This window comes from Podarcis erhardii (genome assembly GCF_964252035.2).
Source record: "Podarcis erhardii genome assembly, chromosome: 13".
Taxonomy (NCBI): domain Eukaryota; kingdom Metazoa; phylum Chordata; class Lepidosauria; order Squamata; family Lacertidae; genus Podarcis; species Podarcis erhardii.
In genome coordinates, this window is record NC_138502.1 from 42,215,908 (window position 1) to 42,237,396 (window position 21,489).

The 21,489-nt window shown below is 41.6% G+C and overlaps 1 protein-coding gene across 1 annotated transcript in view; it reads right to left on the reverse strand.

Annotated features, from left to right (window-relative positions):
• TANC2 (tetratricopeptide repeat, ankyrin repeat and coiled-coil containing 2) overlaps positions 1-21,489 on the reverse strand; it is a 193,527-nt gene that overhangs the window by 166,690 nt on the left and 5,348 nt on the right. The window contains exons 2-3 of the mRNA XM_081837550.1: positions 2,216-2,367; positions 1,846-1,945 (exon numbers count right to left, since the gene is read on the reverse strand). Of these exons, the coding sequence (XP_081693676.1) occupies positions 1,846-1,912 (67 nt within the window). The 5' untranslated portion in view covers positions 1,913-1,945; positions 2,216-2,367. The remainder of the gene's footprint in view (positions 1-1,845; positions 1,946-2,215; positions 2,368-21,489) is intronic.

The following is a 21,489-nucleotide window of genomic DNA, read 5'->3' on the forward strand; positions in this document are numbered from 1 at the left end:
CATTGTAAAAATCAAAACAAATAAAACCCAAATGAAAGAAGCTACAATACCTTTCACTATAGCTGAAAGGCATTATACCGAACTTGAAAAATAAATAAAATTGATCATGATTTGCTTAAGTGAAACAAACCATGATCCCTAGTTTAGACATAAGGCTAAGCCAATGATAGTAGTTTGTTGCTCCCACTCACCAGCAGGAAGAAGTGACGTTAGAGCCATCTGTGTGTTCATGGTAAGCCATTAGTCATGGCTTACCATGATATGCAAAACACAGCCAGCAGGTTAGGTACAAGGTTTTTTAAAAACTATGTTTTGTCTATAAAATATCCAACATAGAGTGGCTTCCTATTTTCAAGCTTACTCTGCATAATGAACATAGTTCATCTGACTTCTAAATATCAAATCAAAGTGTGCAATTCATATTCCAGCAAACCAACAGGTCTCACTGATTCAAGGTTTGCACTCAGTGGCAGTCCTGCAACCCCATCAAAGACTTTTATGTAGCAGGGGGGAAATCACAGTAACGTTTTTTCCAGAAACTCCAGTACACAACTTGGACAGCAAATAAATAAAACACTGTACATTAGGCATATTGCCACTTTGTAAAATAAAGTCATCAAGTCTTGCCAGAATTTGAAAAGAAATTATCCTGCAAAGAAGTCTGTGGATAATTCATCTTTTGTGCACTATATGACAAAACAAACATTTTTATTCAGATCAAAAGGAACATTGTATATTATAGCAGAAACATTTGAAACTCAAAGCACAATGGCTCTCATTCACAAAATGTTTAGTTCATTTGCAGCCCAATTCTATGTATATTTACTCAAAATCAAATCATACTGAGTTCAATGTGTCCAACTTCTAAATAAGTGTGTTGCAAGTTCCCCCCAACCACTATGGGCCATTATGACGGAATGATGGGGCCACCCACCAATAGCCTGACATAACCATGATTTCAGGACAGACCCAACTTCAAAAAAAAAATAAATATCCCAATTCTTTCTTTTCAGTCCACTTTGAGCTAAAACCAGCTGCAAATGAAGATCACTGCAAAAAGTTTGGAACTGAGTGCAAATTCTGATTTTCAGAGGAACTGGTTGTATTCAGGATCTCCAGTTAGGAGCTCCAGAGTGCAACCAATCCCAGCAGGATTTGAATTTGAAACCAAATTTTAAATGTGGTGAATGCAAGATCCACTTGCCAAGGAGCACTGTAAGACTCTCCATTGTTCCTTTGCATCTTTGCTTGCCCCACAGCTGATGTCACGTATGTTGTCAGGTGTGCTACAGGTGGGCATGGTTTGCAGTAAACATGTCACATGGCACAAATTAAGACCCCTGCCAAGCCTAATTATACTCGTGGCCCAGAGGATCCCCACTGCTGGTACACAAGCCTGAAGCCACACCCATTTAAATATGAATTTTTAATGTGGCCTTACTGGATTACAATCTAGAAGATATAGAGGAAGTTTTTCTGGTTGCCCAGCAATCACATGAATCATCAGAATCATTTCCTCTTCCCTTCTCATTCAGTATTATTCAGCTCATCAGGCATGAAACTGGCTTGAAAGTTATACTGTTATCATTATATTAAGGGGTGACAAAATAACTGAAGTCTCAGGAGCATCATCAGCATCAACTCGAGTCGTCTGGGATCTTAGCAATGCGGGGAGCAGTCTATCCACTAGTTGAGTCTCAATAAAGATACGGAATAAGGAATGGGATCACTATATTACTGGCATGGCAATATTCTACATCACCTTGCAGCCCGTTTCTACATGCAAATTTCATTTGCTGGGCTGGGATGATTGTGCTGCATTCAAATACTCCTTCCTTCACTTACCACTGGATCTGTTTTTGCGGTTTGATTTCCCACCCGTAAGAAGCATCTTGAGACTGTTCCGAAACATGGCTGTTCTGGTCTAATCAGCTCGCCCCCAAAGCTGTATAAATATAAAAATAAAAGGCATCCATTAACTAATTTTTGGTCATTAGCAGCAAGGAACAACGTAAAGATTTATTGTGTCTCTGCAACTGCTATTTGTATTAATAATGTAACATCTGAATTGGCTCTTTGTAGGAAACTAAGCATTCAGAAAAAAAGATCTTAAACCCGTAAATGAAATAAAGTGCTAATCTTCTATTGTAATTTTTCTTCTCTTCCAGAGACTAACCATGGTCAGCACATATTTCAGGATTCTGTTCTGCCTCACCTGTTTAATAGTTTGGGGCAAAATGCTGCCATGATTGGGTTCTGCAAATGGGGTAAAATTTGCAAAGTAGCCCCCATGTTGGTAACAATGTGGAATCCAGAATTTTATTGCAGAGAGGCCATGTCTTGTAAAGGCAGTTGAGAGCACCAAACCTACATAAATAAGAAACAGACCAGGTATGAAAGATCCACCAAGCTGTATTAGTGGAACAGGCTCAGGATACTTGGAGGGTGAATTTATTTACACAGACCTTGAATGGCTCCCATTATCAACCTTATTTATTAGTATTTGCCAAGGATATTGAACTGTACAAAGATTTCTACAAGATTGCACCTAGGGCTGTGTACAAACTCAGAAAACTCAAATAATGTTGAACATGTGCAGGATTCACCTTTAATTCTTCCAGCTCTTTTAGATGTTAAGGTAAGTTTAAAACCATGAAGGCAATATCACAGAAGAACATAAGAAGAGCCCAACTAGATCAGGACCCATCTAGTCCATTGTTTTCATAGTGGAAAACAGATGCCTATGAGAATCCCACAGGTAAGACTTAAGGGCAACAGCAGTCTTCTCACCTGTGATTTCCAACAACTGTTACACAGAGGCAAAACTTAGGCAAAACTCAGAGGGTTTGCTTAATAAGACTTGCCGGGAATACACATTTGGTGCCCTGCTTAAGTCCTTACTCCTCTCCATAGCAAGTAAAAATAAACTTTGCAAAGCAAGCATATACGTACAGAATGGCAAAAACTGGAACAACAGAGTACCCACAGACCTAATCATAAACCAAGTCAATATAAGAAAAGTTTAACGTTCCAATATCTGATTAAAGGTTGGACTATATTAAATGACAGCAATCCATGACTGGTTCTCCCATCTCTTTAGATTTAGGTTAGCTAATACAAGCCTTGAGTGTTCAAACTGAGACCACAGTATGTGTCTGTGTTACCTTTTCCCCTCTGCCATTTACCTTGTGAATTCCCTCCCCCAAAAAACCCTTGATATTCATCCCATTCAGGCAGGGTTGAATAAACCATAAGTAGCATCCATCCCTCTCTGCATAATTTTTGTTATGTTATGTTTCTGTTTTGCCGCATAATATACACACACTCAAAAAAATCCTGCCGTTTTAAAAATAAATATAGGAAATTATTGTTATTGTGTTTCTATGTGATGTCGAAAAACCAAAAGATTGTTGGGGGCGATAGGCTCCTCTCCATTTTCCTTCTTTTTTAATTATTACTTTTTAACTTCACCTAACCCTAACCCCACAAAGAAGGTTTTTTGTAAACCCATTTTTTATTTTAAAAAACAATAGTAAATCTTTTACTGACCATTCCCGCTGCTGCAATTGTGATGCCAAGAGGTTGTTATGACCCTCCAAGACCCACCCCCTTGTTATAGTTTTCCTTTTAAAAAAAATGTACCGTATTTTTTGCACCATAGGGCGCACCGGACCATAGGGCGCACCCAGTTTTTAGGGGGGGAAATCAAGAAAAAAAATATTTCCCCCACAAGCCGCAAAGAGCAGCGTACAGGCTGCGCACAACCTCTCCCTGCCGGAGGATGGATCCCGCTCGCTGTTTTGATTTCCTCTTTAGCCCCGTGCAATCTCTCCCTACCGGGCTAAAGAAGCCATAGCCCCATGCAGCTTCTCCTTGCCGGAGGGGTTGCGCGCAGCTATGGCACAAGCTTGCATTCGCTACATAGGACGCACACACATTTCCCCTCAATTTTTGGAGGGGAGAAACTGCGTCCAATAGAGCGAAAAATATGGTAAATGCCCACTTTTACACTTTTGACACATACATTTGACATGCAGCCCCAAATAAGCTGTCCATGTGCCAATGCTGCCCTCGCCCCAAAAAGGTTAGCCACTACATTTTCAAGCTTCAATCAATGATATTGATCTTGAAGAAGTTGTAAACTTACTCATGGCTTCAAAAACATGTATAGCTACAAACTGGAAACAGTGGCCCCACTGAAGTCTGATTTGTATGGGAGAATATGGGATACTGCACTTTTATCGAAATTAAGAGATTGATAAACCTATTTGGTGTGCATTCATCAAAGGGTAGTCTTTACTTAAAATATTTTGGAACATCAACTTTCATAAACCACGTTCTTTCTTTCCATTATGAATGTCCCCACCCCACCCCTACTTGTTTACTTTTGATGTGAATGTAAATGTTTCTACGAGTTTCTTTACATGTGTCACATATTCATTCTATATATACACACACACACACACACACACGAGACGCGGGTGGCGCTGTGGGTTAAACTACTGAGCCTCTTAGGCTTGCCAATCAGAAGGTCGGCAGTTCGAATCCCTGCGATGGGGTGAGCTCCTGTTGCTCGGTCCCTGCTCCTGCCAACCTAGCAATTCGAAAGCACGTCAAAGTGTAAGTAGATAAATAGGTACCGCTCCGGCGGGAAGGTAAACGGCATTTCCGTGTACTGCTCTGGTTCGCCAGAAGCGGCTTAGTCATGCTGGCCACATGAACCGGAAGCTGTACGCCGGCTCCCTCGGCCAATAAAGCAAGATGAGCGCCGCAACCCCAGAGTCGGTCACGACTGGATCTAATGGTCAGAGGTTCCTTTACCTTTACGTACACGTACACACACACACACACACACACACACACTTTGATCTTAAGTATACAATCAACGACGATTTTGTGCAGGGGTTCCATTCCCCCCACCCACCCATCAGCAGAGCATGTATGAGCCCATTCTACCCCCACCCGGCCCCCATTCCACCCTTTTTAGTGACGTGTTTAGTGACATTTTCAACTACTTACAGGTTTGGCACTGTGTGCACATGTGTGATCACGGACCTTTCAGACATGTGTTAATCAGTTGTCATGTGTACACATGGTATCTCCCTAATCTCAATGTCACAAGTGGAACTGAAAATATTGTAAAAATGTAGGCTGCATTGTCAACAGGAATCACTTTCTCAATTAGAATCCAGTCATGGTATTTTGGAATACCATAAATGTATGATGAAACGGGTCATAATATATCAGATTCAAAAGTTTGGGCCTTTGGTTCAGTTAAAGTCTTCAAAAAAATAATATATAAGCAGATTCACTGCACCTCAAGCAATATAGGCTCTTCTCAAAATTTTATGGAAGTAAGGTGATAACCGACTCTTCTGGTAGAATCTGTGGAATCATCCATGTTTACAATATAATTCAAAGTGTGCTTTAAAACAAACAGATACATTATATTAGACACTGGTGTGTGAGAAGCTAATGCTAGAATATAATTTGTCACAAGACCAGATAATATCATCTTCTAAGTAGAAGGTCAAAAAAAACAAGTAAAGGGAAAGATTTTTGCACCTGATCTAGACTTGAAAAGAATATAAAATAGAGCTTTCTAATGTTACTACAAAATGGATCACTGTCAGCAAAGGTATTCATGCTTTTCCATCTTTAAAGGGGGGGGGGGAATAAGACTGCCCTTCTAAGAAATGCCCTTGACATTTATAGATAGAAATTAGAGGAAAATTCGTCAGAATAAGATTTGTGCATTTGTGGAGAAAAAGTAGGTGTGTTTTGTTATCCTATTTATGAAAACTATGTGATAAATTTATTGAAGATCTTAAAATTACCAGAATTCATAGAAATTCAGAAAATCTGGTATATTCTCACAGAGCCTACAATGTGGCAGTGATGACAGCAAAAATAGCAACACTCTGCCACCACTGTTTCTGTTCAGCATTGGTCAATTTGTGTGTGTGTGTGTGTGTGTGTGTAAATTGTTATCACATGCACCCACTCCTGGGAAGTACTGTCACTGTGACCAATTTGCTAAACATTTTGCAGCTTAAACCACTTATACCTGCTTCCAATAATATATCATAGTTCATGCAGTACTAAGAAGGGGTGCAACTATTGTTGCACAAATATGTGGACACATTTCTTGGAATTCTGAGGCTCCACACTTGTTCACTCAATCCCTGTCCAATCTGGTTTGTGAAATCTTCTCCGGCTATGCTGAATAAGCTTTTAACAGCCATTGTGAATATTGCTTCCTGGTACTTTAAAAAGGAGTGGTAAATCAAGCATTATTTTATATTAGATTTTCCTGCATTCATGCAAGTCAGGCTTAAAAAGAAGACTCAATGAATCCTGTGGCATTTTAAAGACTAAGAAAAAATGTTATGAAATAAGCATTTGTGGACTACAGTCCCCTTCAGCTCAGGACCGCAATACCTCATGAACTGCCCCTCCCAATATAAATCAACCTGGACCCTGAGATCATCGTATTAGGCCCTTCTTCATGTGCCCCCTCCATGACAGAGCCAGAGGGTGGCAACATGATAAAGGGCCTTTTCTGTGGTGGCTCCCCGCTTGCGGAATGCTCTCCCCAGGGAGGTGCCAGGTAAAAACATTCCTCTTCTCCCAGGCCTTTGGCTAATTAAACAATCTATGACCTTTTAAACTGTAGGAGACATTGTTTTGGTTTGTTATTATGATGTGTATTTTTGTGTAATATACTGTAAACCACCATGTGAGCTTCAGAAGAAAGGTAGTATAGAAATTAAAATAATAATTATTTATCAGATGCATGAATTGTATTCCTAAATTGCCAGGTAATGACCGGGGGAGGTGGAATGTAAGAGAGTGAGGTAAGAGGGAAATGAAACGCAAAAGTAACAGACAGCAACAGTTATCTAAAAGCAATGACCAATTGCCACAGCACTGTTGCTGAGAACACAAACATCCTGGCATTGGTAAGCTAATAAACAAGCACATGTAGAATTTTTTTTAAAAAACCAAACAAACCTTAATCTCAATTCAAGCTGCAAGTGACAAAAATTAATTCCCCAATAAATTATAATTCAGACTAGGGTTTACCTCTGAAGTTCCTTTGTTCAAGGATAACCACCTTAAAATCAGTGTTCAGGTATAATGAAATGGTTGGTTTCTGCATATTGCTATTTCTAATGTTAGGCTGAAGTCTACTTCTTATTTTGCATAGAAATTGGATTGTTTTGTCCTATATAGAATGCAGAAAGGCACTGCTGGGAGATGATGGCAAGTAGATGAGCACACACAGAAATCACTGACATTATTAAGCCCTGTAACAGTCTTGCCTGCAAGATACGGGGATAAAGTTGGTATCTCCGCCTGCTGCAAGGCTGGCTTCTGTGTTTCTCTCTTGATATATGGCCTGTTGCTGATAGCAAATGCCTGTTTTAGGCTGGGCACTGTCCGTAAGCAAGTACAGACCTAACACTCAAGGCCTGCGAGAGAGGGAAGTGTGATTATTCAGGATGGGCTGGTACTTTTAGTTGAGAGCTATTAGGTTATAATAGACTATTAGATTCGAATCCCCGCGATGGGGTGAGCTCCTGTCGTTCGGTCCCAGCTCCTGCCCACCTAGCAGTTCGAAAGCACCCCTAAGTGCAAGTAGATAAATAGGGACCGCTTTATAGCGGGAAGGTAAACGGTGTTTCCGTGTGCTGCGCTGGTGCTGGCTTGCCAGCTGCAGCTTCGTCACGCTGGCCACGTGACCCAGAAGTGTCTTCGGACGGCGACGGCTCACGGCCTCTAGAGCGAGATGAGCACGCAACCCCAGAGTCGGACACGACTGGCCCGTACGGGCAGGGGTACCTTTACCTTTATTAGATTATAAATAGTGTTTTGTCATGTTCTCTTTTAGGTCCATCCTGGTGCAGATTATTCCCAGGTACCAGTCTGGCTCCATTTAGCTGCTTTTTTCACTTAACTGGGCAAGTACTGTACAGGCAGCTGGTGAAGCTGCATCCACAGACCAGGAGGCTACTGAAGAGGCTGCTGCAGGAGAAAGGATACCTTCCAGAGCAGGTCTTCAGAGCAGAGGAGACAGGCATGTCCTGGAAGAAGATGCTTGAGAAGACTATATTGACAAAGCAGAGAAGGCAATGTGGCTAGGCACTCAATCAAGCCGGACATGGTGTACAGCTTAAAAAAAACCCATGTCCTCAAAGGCAAGAACAAGAATCTGCTGCCTATCTTCTGGCAGGCCAACAAGAAGGCCTGCAAGCTTTCTAGACTGGTTCCACATGCGCTTCTTTCTGGAGGTGAGGTGTTACCTGCAGGAGAAAAGGCTCGAGTGCTGCTGATGGTGGACAATGCTCCTGGTCACCCGCAGCAGGAGCTGCCATTTGCACACGACGATATCACTGTTGCCTTTCTCCCCTCCAATTCAACCTCACTCATCCAACCTTTGGCTCAAGGGCTGATTCACTGCTTCAAGTCCCATTACACCAGGCTCACCTATGCCTCGCTGATCGATATGATGGATGCTGATCTACATCTCAACCTCATGGCATTCTGGAAGTCCTTCAACACTGCCGACTGTGTCACCTACACCAAGCAGGCAGTGGATGCAATCAAGTCCTAACCTAAAACATGCTGGCACAAACTGTGGAAGGAATGTGTTCACGACTTCAAGGGATTTCTGGGCATTGCCAATGAGGCTGAGAACATTATGAAGATGGTGAGGGAAGTTAGTCGCAATGGCTTCATCCAGGAGGAGGAAGAGGAACTTACTGAGGGGCAACAGGCCTTGAGTCTGGAGGAACTGGTGAGATCAAGTTCCAGCACGGAAGAGGAGGGCAATAGTGAACAGGATGACCAACCCACCTGGACCCTGGAGAGCTTTTCCAAACCCTTTTACACACTCCAGCATGTGAATGATATCATTGCGCAGTATGATCCTTCCATAGAACAGTCATCCATCCTCCAACCTTCAACTAGACAAGACCAGAAGTTACAACAACGGTAAATCTAAATCTAGTATCAGTTTTACCTACTTCTGAGATGCGTTTACACTGAATAGATAGGAACTGTAGAAGCTGTGTTCAGTTTGTTGCACCAGAATCACAACTGGATATTCCAATAGGTTACATCAAAAAGTTTCAGAAGCATATCTGAGTAATAGGCTTAAATCCAGTCCTGTGTCAGTGCAAGATTAAAATAAAAACCATTGGGACACACTCATATCCCTCCTACCATCCATTTACCAGGCTAAGGTTTTCTATCATTTTTATTGAGGAAAATAAATAAATAATAAAATCCCAAGGATTCTATCCAATGGACATATTCTCATTACCACCGAACATGCAAATTTATTCTTTATAAGACAAGATGGCAAAGGGGACAGCAGAGCCAACTCAAATGAGAAATAGATATAATGTGCTGCTTCCTGGCAAATAATCTATTTTCTCTCCAACCCGTTTCAGAATCTATATTAACTTCGTAAGATTCACAGTGATAATCTCTTCTAAAATTGCATAAATGTAATATGTATTTACTAGTATACTAAAGCTACTGTATCTTAAAATGAAGGCATTTTGTTAGGCAACATTAAAAGTGTGCCCTTAGTGTGAGTGCTTGCTTTGCCGGGTTTCAGATCCTGATTTGAAAGCCATACTAATCTGCATACCCGACATGACGACAAACCGTGGTTAGCTTGTGGACTTGAGTCATCTCAGTATTTTCCCAGAAGAAATCCAAGCAGTATTTCAGCATGTCAAAGCAACCCAAGGCCCCAAAGAAAAAATATTATCTATACTACAAGTCAACTGACAATTTAATCTAGAACACAGGAAATCTATTCTGTCTGGATTTAACATAAATCAATAGAGTTTATTTTCCCCGTCAGTTTTGATAACTACATCATGGGTAAACACTTTTCGGGATAGGGTATAAGTGATCCAAGCTAAGCTGTTTAAAAGGCTGTTGTTGTTGGCATCAGTCTGTCTCAAGGGACAATAGAGTGTGCCTCCAGAGGTGAAGTCAAACAGCTGTGTTAGCAGTACTGAAGCAACCCTCCTAGGGCACAAGCCTTGGCACTGTCTATGGAGGTCCTGGGCTGCCCAGATGACAAGATCCTGCTCTCAACCTCACTAATGTGGTCCAAAGGAAAGCAGAGCAATACATTTGGCACCAACTTGGCTGCAGGAGTCGCTGGAAGGAGGCATACAAGATGCCATCCAACTGCCTTAGGGACTCCACTCCGGATTTGTGCAGAGTTTACTCCTTAGCCTTTTCTTCTCCCAAAGATAACCCGAAAGGCAGAGGGTTTAGGAACTAAGTTTTCCTTCTTCAAGATGGGATGCCTTACCAGGTTAATTGATTTGGCTCGGCCTTGGGTTTGGCACTGCCTAGCAGAGTGCTCAGCCCAGCCCAGCTTCATGCAGCCTCACAGTTTAGGGGAGTTAGAACAATAAAACAATGAGATAAAATAATAAATTAAAACAACAAAACGAAGCACTAAAAGGAGTTAAGAAATAAAATGGAAGAGAGGATAAAAACAAATGCTAAGGGTTGGTTATAGAGCAGAAACTTGCCTTAGAGTTGGCCTTGGAGCTCAAAACCCTGCTTCAAGCATTCGGCAGCCACACATTTGCCCCTCACTTCCCTCTACAGATCGTGTAGAAACCACTTTTTAACTGTTGGACCTGCTATTGGTCTCATCCTCTCAATTCGCTGGAGCCAGCCTTCACATGCAGGGGAAGTCTCTATCTCACTGAGGGTTTGAGACCAATCAGCTACCTTTGCCTGGTTTAGCTGGCCAGTCAAAGCCATTCCTGGGGTGTGGCCACTGTCACACACTGAGGCATCATTTCAACGAACTAGTATGGCAATTACGAATTTACCCACTTTGAAGCTACTACAAATTGGTACCTTTACCATGACAATAATACCACCTTTCAGACTGCTTACATAGCTATATCGTTGTAGCCTGCAGAAATAGGTAACATAGTTTAGGAGATAAACAACATGGCACCAATTATGTGAATGCAACTTAAAGGGAAGAGGAAATATATCAACACTACATGAATAGCACAGCTGAAAAAAGTCAACAGTGCATAAAAGTAATCATACGATGAATGCAAATATTAATCAAGAAGCATGTCTGAAACAACTTGTGCAAAAACCAAGGAAATACCCATAGGGTGTACCGGCCCATAGGGCGCACCTAGTTTTTTTTTTGGGGGGGGGGGAATAAAGAAAAAAAATATTTCCCCCCAGGTGCGGGGCTGGAGCGGGGGAAGCCCGAGCCCCCAGAACAGGCTGCTATCCGCAAGCCTAGGGAGCCCGGCAGGAAGTCGTGCCGGTCTCCCCAGGTTTGCGGATATCTGCCCGAAGCCCGGGGCGCGCTACTCGGGATGCAAGCAGCTCTCCACAAGGCTTGAGGATAGCTTCCTGAAGCCTGGAGAACGAGAGGGGTCGGTGCGCACCGACCCCTCTTGCTCTCCAGGCTTCAGTGAAAGCCTGCATTCGCCCCATAGGATGCACACACATTTCCCCTTCATTTTTGGAGGGGAAAACAGTACGTCCTATAGGGCAAAAAATACGGTACTCTAGATGTAAGCATTTCAACAGTCATCATTTCTATGCTTAATCCAGCGATAATTTGACTTCTATAAAAATGTTATGTATATTACACATTCACACTGAAACATTATCCTCCCAAGTATATATTTTCTAAACACTTCCATACAATCGAGTGTAGTGGTACAGGAATACGTGTGTCAAATGTACATGTCAAAACTCTCACTTCAAAACAATTTTTCATTTTAAAATGAAAATGCTGAATTCTATGTGGAAGGAGCAGCGTCTTTACCTCCACTCCTTGGAAAGGTATGAGAGGCAGAGGCAGATTAAGCTGACAGTGGCAAGAGTGCTGTGATGAGCCACCAAAAGGCAGGTGATACTTGAGGACTGCTTTACAGTGTCCATCCGCCACCCTGTTCTAGGTGAAGCATCAGAAACAAGATCACACTGTTTTTGCTGCTTGTCTGGCACTGGTAGGCTTTGCAGTCCAGCATGACTGAAAAGAAGTTTGGCAGGGCAGTGGTGGAAAGACTGGAGAGTGCTCAGGACTCCCCTCCGTCACAGCAGGACAGCAATGGCTGAGAAGTCCTACAAAGAGGAAGCTGATGAAGGGCTGCTATTGAGGAAGTTAGACTGGACCAGAATATATTTGGTTCTTGCCAGTCCAGGGAAAGTGAATTGACTGGGCTGCTGCCGGCCCTGCCCCAGTACCAAAGGAAACTGCATACAGTAAAAACACCATTTTTCTCTCTTCCCCTTAGACCACGTAGTACAAGTGAAGCCTGCAGGTGCATACACCAGCATGGCAGGCTGTGCCAAAAAAGGGGGGAAATACCTAAATAACTCCCCCAAGCCCCCACTCTCTGACACGCATGTGATGGAGAGACCCAGCCTACTGTATTTCATGACAGTGGGCATCAATGGCAGCAGTAGGCATGCCACCAGGAAAGGCTCTCCAGGAAACAGCATTCATCCAACACTGAACTAATTTCATTTGAGGACAAGGAATGGAAAAAATAATACTAATCCAACTGCTGTTGGAGCAGGAAAGGGAAACAGACGTCAACCTATAGAGCAGAGCTTGATCTAGGCAACCAGAGGCCAATACAAGGAAGGAAATATGAAAGAAACTTAAGTCACTTTCTCACAGGATTGTGAATGAGCAAAACAATGAACAGCTAGGTCATCCAATGAAGACAAAAAAATAATTATTACAAGACAGCACTAGTGCAAATAGGTTAATTCCACATATCTGGGGGGTGGAGAGGACTTGGGAGTTTTGACTCCCCTGATTTAAGTGGATAATAAGGGTCCTACCAACCCCCAGTAGGTATAGATGCTGTGTCTTTCTTCTCAATATCACATTAAAGGGCAGGATGGAGGTGTTCTAGGCCCTAAGCCAGCAGCTTGGCCTTCCTTGTAGGACATATAAACAAGTATGGCTGGGTGTGGCCATATCATCAACTTGCTAGAAACAGGATCTTGAACCTGCTAGAATCAAGGTCATTATGCCTTCATCCTGCAAGAACCAGGGATAACCCACAGATGGGTGGGCAATGACTAAGCTTACTCTAATAGAGTTGCACAATATTCTTTTGGAAAGAGGGCTACAAAAGGGGAAAAAATGGGAAGGGAGAGTGAATAAGGAGCATGAAGTCAAGTGGCAGGCTATGCCAAAGACCAGGAGAACATTCATCCCAAGCAGGTTGACTGCAACTGGGTCAACTGGATTGCAGCATTCACCCAATTTTGGTCAAGTACAGTATCTTAGGGACGCAGGTGGAGCTGTGGGTTAAACCACAGAGCCTAGGACTTGCTGATCAGAAGGTCGGCAGTTCGAATCCCCGCAACAGGGTGAGCTCCTGTTGCTCGGTCCCTGCTCCTGCCAACCTAGCAGTTCGAAAGCATGTCAAAGTGCAAGTAGATAAATAGGTACCGCTCCAGCGGGAAGGTAAATGGTGTTTCTGTGCGCTGCTCTGGTTCGCCAGAAGCGGCTTAGTCATGCTGGCCACATGACCCGGAAACTGTACGCCAGCTCCCTCAGCCAATAAAGTGAGATGAGTGCCGCAACCCAAAGTCGGCCACGACTGGACCTAACGGTCAGGGGTCCTTTTATCCTTTACCTTTTTACAGTATCTTAACACAACATACAGAAACTTTATGAGCTTCAGTTGAGGTTAAGGCACAACTAGACTATCAGAATGAATGTGGCCTTAATCCTCTCCTTAGCCTTTGTTTTTTGGACAGGGGAAGAGCTACAGTCAGTGATGTGAAGAGGAAGTTTTTTTAAAAAAAAAACTTCACTGCTTCATTTTTCTGCACACAAAAGATCTGTTTCCTAAATTCATTAGCAACAACAAATGAATGCCAATTACAAATAAAAACTAGGCAAGCCTGGCTATTTCAATGTTTTTAGTTTTGTTTACTAAATACAAGTAATCAATCAATACCTTAATTACAGTAATAAGACCTGATCCAGTTTAGATACAGAACACAATTAATGCAGTCCCTGTAATACAGTCCATCATTTGACCTCTTATGGGTATAGCAATTTTGAAAACATTAGCCACCTGTCCAGTGATACAAGACTTTATCCAATAAACAAGGGATTACAAATCTTTCATTTGGGTGCCCTGGCAAAATAGATAGAAGAGGATAAATGATATGGCATCTCAAATCAGAACAGAAATTACAGTATGTACACGGGTGCATATGTAAAGGTTTAGGGGACTTGGACACAATTTATTTAGAAATTGGATTTTCAAAAATATGCCCTGGAGTGCTACTAAATAAAAGTAATATAAGCATGCTAAATTACATTTCCTTGTTACTGACTGCTGGCGGATGAATACTTTTAGTACTATTTATGGCTTTAATGCTTTTGCCTATTTTATGTTTTCTTTCCATTCTTGTTGTAAGTTAAACTAATTTTCTGGGACATTTTCTAATTCAGAATTTTTTTTGGGGGGGGGGGGGAGAGACACATCCCTGGAGATTTTCATTCTCCATCCCTGGCATCAAGCACTTACTGACTGATTTCTATAGTGACAATGAAATTCAACTTTTCTTGAAAGAAGGAATGATTTCTCACGTGTCACCAAGACACCATGGAAAGGGAACAAGCCTTGGGACTCATTGACCCCAAGCTCACAGGCTTGCAGACTGGTGCTGCTGTCAATGGTCTCCTAGACAGACCTTTCAGGGATGCTGGCGGAGAGGCACAAGGTTCAATTTTAGCACTGAATTGATGTTTTGTGCCAAGATAGGGTGACCTAAACAATGCAGACAGTATTTTTGGTTCTCACCTAAGCAGCAGGTGATGAATATAGGAAGAAAAAGGAAGTAGGTTAATTAACCATCTATTCCACTGCAGATAAAGTAATAAAGTTGTGAAACTTAGTTTAAATGGATGTGTTTTTTATTTTAATTTTTCATTATGTTTTTATTTTTATTGGACCCAAAGTAATAAAAAAAAAATGGTTTTCCTTGATTTTCTGAAAAAGCCTTCCATTCCACTGAGGTACACAGGGATTTCTAAATATAAACAGAGTAAAGAAATCTTCTGTCAACCAGAAACAATTACTCAGGTGTGAGCTCTGTTGTTTCTATTAATTTAAGTGGGCCAATGATAAGCAAGAATGTTAATGAGTGGAAAGGAAGTAGGTCACAGGTCTACATCAAGGTTAGAAAGGGATGTTGATGTGGAATGGAGAAGGCAAACTCAGCAGAATATTAAAGAATTAACAGGGCACCCTTATGAAAATTAATGCTACACCCATATTTTTATAACAAAATTAGTTTTGGGTACTCCCTTAAACAGTGACTGTTGAAGTAGATAGAAAAATTCTTGAGGGAGGATAGCCAAAACTGTCAAATTGTGTATTCGACTGTCAGTTACGTATTCTTATCTATTCACTCTTATTTCCTTCCCTGCATCGGATTTCTTTATCAGAAATCACTTGTCATTCCCCACATGATTTATATGCAATCTCCAATGTAGAAATCAGGTGGAAGAGAGTAAAGGAAGGTGGACAAATATTAAACTGCTTTGAGATTTTATTAAAATCTCTAAATATTGTGGAATAAATAAAATAAATACGTAAATATTAACCAAGATGACATCCTTGCAGTTAGAATGCAGAATAGTAACAATTTCTTCTGAGCAAGTAGCTTGCCAGATCCACCAGTCAAGCCACAATACAACACACAAATATTCACAGACACACTAGTCAATACTTTAATATATTTGTATAGACCACAGATTTATAAACTCAAGAAACTTAACCCCAAGTCCATGACCAAGCCTCATTCAATAATTATAATGTACTTACTGACTCTTGCCCAGGGTACAGAGTCTATGCTATAGCTGGCATTGCAAATTGAACCATGCAGAATATTACAGGTACATGGACTCTTAATTATAAGTTAAAATTGTTTCTCTGTCTTTAAGATTTACACTTTCTCCGAATTCAGTCGAGATGCTTTTCAGTTCAGGTGCAGTGTAAAGCAAGAGTCTACCCAGCAATTAAGATCTTCTTCTGAGGCCTTTCTCTGGGTACTCATTAAATGCGTTGTAAACTTTGTATGAGAAATCAGGTTGGGAAAAATGGAACTCTACACTGCCATCTGGTATCACAGTGTTATAATACATAAACAACACATATAAAGCACTTTTTCTTTGCCAATGTAGCTGAGTCCTGAGGCTAGGCAGGTGGAAGAGTCTTTTCAAAGGCATCCTGTCTTCAAGAATTCTACCCAGGAAAGCTCAATTATTGCCATCTTCACTATTTTTCAAATAAACTGTCAATTCCATGGTGTTTACCTATGCTTATAATAATACTTAATGTGCTGCTACCGATCTGGTTTCATTGCTTTATGGTTTTTAATCTTTATTTAGTATCTCCATTTGTTTTAAAATTGTGTTTACTTTTTTAAAAGTAATTTTATTTGTTTTCATAGATGTATAACAAAATATAACTGGACAACTAAACGTAACACTCCTTCAGACCCCCTCCATGCCTTTAGAATATTCATTCCTTTTTTAGATTTTCTAACAAGTTTCTCCTATGTTATTCCGTCAAGGTTGTATGGAAGCATCCATCCACAACAGGGTCATCTTCTCCAGCTAAAGTACCCATAAGTATTCACGGTCACACCGCTGAATTCCTTAGAGGCTTTGGAGGCTCTTCTCACCAAAAGGGTGAAATAATATTTTAAATAAAGAGATCACCGTATCACAGGAAGTATGGACAATTGCTTTATCTGAGAAACTAAGAGTACACGCCATGATGCAACTGATACAGACGATTTTACTAAAATATGGCATCAATTTATAAAGTATTGAAATGACTGGCACCGACCAACTATGCAAATAGATTTATGGGAAAATTTACTGTATTGGTCTTCTGGGGGAGGGGGGAAACCAATTGTTATGCTTATGCTTATATCATGTTTCTTAGAAAGCTAATAAAATTAAAAGTATAGATATATATATAGATATCATAGTTTCTTATTTTATGCTACCACTATGTGGATTAGCTTAATTAAGGACAGTAAACATGTAACTAGATGAAATTATTACATCTATTAAAGGATGCATGATGAAAAAATTGCTTTTGCTTTCAGAGAAACCTGTGACAACTTGAAAGCCTTACCTTAAATTCATCTGAAAATAGATGAGTCTCAAAACTACATTGTTTCTTTAAGCAAACCAAGATCCTAAGCTAAGAAGAATTCCTGTTTAAAATGGATCTCCAGCACAAGAGACGCTGTTGCTCTTTGCAAAACAATTATGTGGGATATAAATTAAAAAATAAAAATATATGATACATATACCTATAAATATAAATAAATACTGAACTGTGGGATCTCAAAACCAACCAAAGTTATTTTCATGCCACAGTGAAGAACCTGCTTCAGACAGCAGGCTGGATACAATTCTGATTAACCCTCCACATGTTTAACAGTTTAACAGGGCTATCGACCTTCCAATTAGATCAAGCCCAAAGCAGTGCAGTTTTTATTCAGTGTGAAACACAACTGAACTGGGAGCCTTCCTGACCAACTGTTCCTTTGAAGCATGGCTTGTATTCACTGCTATTTAAATTTGGTGCAGAATGCAAGCTGTGTTGCTTGGTTGGTAATCCAGGCCAAATGCAGCAGACTTTGCATTTAGCATCAAATTTAAACAGCACCAATGCAAATTGCAAATGCAAATGAACAGAAGGGAGAGCCCTATAAGGCTCCCAATTGTTCCTTTGCATCCACAGCTTTACCTGTTCCATATCTAATGTTAATAACTAATGCAATGACACATCAGGCAAATGACAGGTGGACAAGGCTGGAGGAAAAGTGCTGTGACTTGTGAATCAAATTAGGAACCTAGCCTAGTGGGCCAGATTTGACCCATAGGCCAGAAGTTCCCAACCCATGTTCTATGCCATGTGAAAGAAAGGCAGAACTTTCCAATATACCATATAAAGTCACATTTTCCTGCAGTCACTGACATAGAAGTTAGTCATCTCAGTTATTCACAACTGATGGATAATGTGAACAATTTCAATTTAGGAAAGAAAATCTGAATACAAAAAAGGCTCCTGGAAATACGCAAAGTTGTTATTATTATTCCATATTATCACCATAGTCTTCTAAAAACATGTTCCTTTATAAGAAGTATTCAACACTGCTGACTTGTCAGGTCTTTCCCTCCTCACTCAGTACCAAAGTTATTTCTTTTCAGTTAACTGGAGAAGGCCATTGGTCAATAGCACTAGTAGGCAGGACAAAGTACCTGCGCAGACCTAAGGATGTATACAGGATTCTTGGAGCAGAAAGGCCAACCATCTATGTGTTCTTCCTGCTCTGCCTCCTGATAAAAGCAGTCATAGTTAATCTGGCCAAGTTGGTAAGAGGAACAAAAAGGAGTTTTCCATCCAGCCTTAAAGAAGCAGCGTTGAGGCTTAGCATCAGGGTTAAGATAGGTTTTATAGTAAGTACAGTCAAAACTTGGTTGCCGAACATAATCTGTTCCGGAAGACCGTTCAGGTTCTGAAACACTCGACAACCAGGGCACGGCTTCCAATTGGTTGCAAGACCTTCTTGCACTCAAGCGGAAGCCGCATTGGACATTCAGGTTCCAAAAAACGTTCAAAAACCGGAGCGTTTACTTCCTGGTTTTCAGGCGTTCGGGAGCTAAAACGTTCAAAAACAGAGTTGTTCAAGAACCAAGGTTTGACTGTACCTAATATTCTATTTTGGGGCAACGTGCTCAAGCATAGGGAGATGTTTCAACTCCAAATTTTCCAGGATTATATGGATTGTCTAGACACATTACAATACATCTTTAAATCCAGTTATGGGATGGAAAGTTTTGCTCAAACATTTTTAAAAACAGCTGCACAAGAGGTGTTGGTTATACTTTTTAAAGCCCTAAACAGCTTAGGACCAGGTTACCTTAGAGACCTCTCTCTTTGAGAAGCCTGCCTAGGAATTAAGATTAATGTCAAAAACCTTGTTCTGGATACCATTTCAGGAGATTTGGCAAGTGAACAAAAGAGATAGTGCCTTTGCTGTGGCTATGTCACAATGCCCTGCTAATTGAAATTGCTTAGGTTCCCTCTCTATGTATCTTTCACTGGAAATTTTTTGCTGGTAGATGAGCCGTATCTGCTCCTGGAAAAAATCCGATTTTACTAGAGAAACCCATGGCTTGGCTACATTGCATGTGTATTATTGCAATGTGCTCCATGTGGAGCTACCTTTGAAAATACCAGTTGCTGGAAACTGCAGGAGGGGAGTGTGCTCTTTTGCTCAGGTTCTGTTTGCAGGTTTCCCGCGGGCATCTGGTTGGCCACTGTGAGAACAATATGCTGGAACAGATGGTCTGCCAGCCTGACGCAAGTTCCTCTTACGTTTTTAAAAGTATTTGGAAGTTTCAGAGGTCCAGAATGTCGTGGCCAATCTGTTGACCAGTGCCACTTATTACACCAATTTCCGTGGCTGTTGGTCTGCTTTTGGTTCCAATTCAAAATGCCCTGAACAAGTTGGGAATACGACACCTTTAGGTCTGCCAGCTGATTATAATCTTCTGGAGACACACTCCTTTGCATTCCACCAACATTTGAGTTGCCTTTGGTTAAAACACAGAAAAGTGTTGTTTTGATTGCCCCACCTAAGCTTTCCTAGCGACGCCTGTATTGTTCTTTCTTTGCCAGCCTTCCAACTCAGTATAAAACCCTTTTTGCTCCATCAGCTTTTTATTTATAACATTTTAATCATTCACTTTCACTTTCTATTTAATTTTTAATTGAAACATTCTCAATAAACAAGAATGAAAAATAACATTCTGCCCTTCCTTTCCTCAAGCAAAGTCTAAGGTGGTTAACACAGAGAAACTAAAGCATTATAAAGGAAAAGGTAAAGGGACCCCTGACCATTCGGCCGACTCTGGGGTTGCGGTGCTCATCTTGCTTTATTGGCCGAGGGAGCCGGCGTACAGTTTCTGGGTCATGTGGCCAGCATGACTAAGCCGCTTCTGGCGAACCAGAGCAGCGCACGGAAACGCCATTTACCTTCCCGCCAGAGCGGTACCTATTTATCTACAGCGGTACCTCGGGTTAAGTACTTAATTCGTTCTGGAGGTCAGTTCTTAACCTGAAACTGTTATTTACCTGAAGCACCACTTTAGCTAATGGGGCCTCCTGCTGCTGCCGCGCCACCAGAGCACGATTTCTGTTCTCATGCTGAAGCAAAGATCTTAACCCGAGGTACTATTTCTGGGTTAGCGGAGTCTGTAACCTGAAGCGTATGTAACCCGAGGTACCACTGTACTTGCACTTTGACGTGCTTTCGAAGTGCCAGGTTGGCAGGAGCAGGGACTGAGCAACGGGAGCTCACCCCGTGGCGGGGATTTGAACCGCTGACCTTCTAATCGGCAAGTCCTAGGCTCTGTGGTTTAACTCACAGCGCCACCCGCGTCCCTGAAAGCATTATAATACAAGTGTAAAAAAACAATGCCGAGAATATAAAAGGAAAAATAGAAAGCATCCACTAAAACCATTTCTACTAAAACAATATATGGTAGAATTAGAACATAAGAGCATAAGAGGAGCCTGCTGCTGCTAATGGCCCATCTAGTACAGCATCCTATTCTCACAGCAGCCAACCAGATGCATGCGGGAAGCCAGGAAGCAGGATTCAAGCACATGAGTATTCTCTACACCTGTGGCCCTCGGCAAATGGCATTTAAAAAACACTGCTGCCTCTAACCATGGTGGCAGCGCTTAGCCATTGTGGCTAGTAGCCATAAATAGCTCTCCCCTCCATTAATTTGTTGAACCCTCTTTTAAAATCATCCAAGTTAGTGGTCATCACTGCCTCTTGGGGGAATAGATTCCATAGTTTAACTATGCACTATGTTAAGAAATACTTTCTTTTGCCTGTCCTGAACTCCATATACTTAAGCAGTAGCAGACCTTGAGGCCTCGAATTTCAACGGCGCCTTGTACAATGCCAAAATTTGGTGCCCCATGCCTCTTACCTTTCATTCTACATCATAGTTGTGATACCCCCTGTGGTGCTCCCAAGGCTCTGCACCTAAATCCGCCTCTGACTTAAGGATCAAAAACTTTCCTAAAAAGTAAAGGTGATCACGAAAGCACCCCTAAGTGCAAGTAGATAAATAGGTACCGCTTACTTGCGGGAAGGTAAACGGCGTTTCCGTGTGCTGCACTGTTGCCGGCTCGCCAGAGCAGCTTCGTGACCCGGAAGTGTCTCCAGACAGGCCCCGGCCTCTTAAGTGAGATGGGCGCACAACCCTAGAGTCAGACACAACTGGCCCGTACGGGCAGGGGTACCTTTACCTTTAAAGGTGATCAGACCTCACATGGGGGGGAGTTCCAGAACCATGGGCAGCCACTGCAAAAGCGCTCT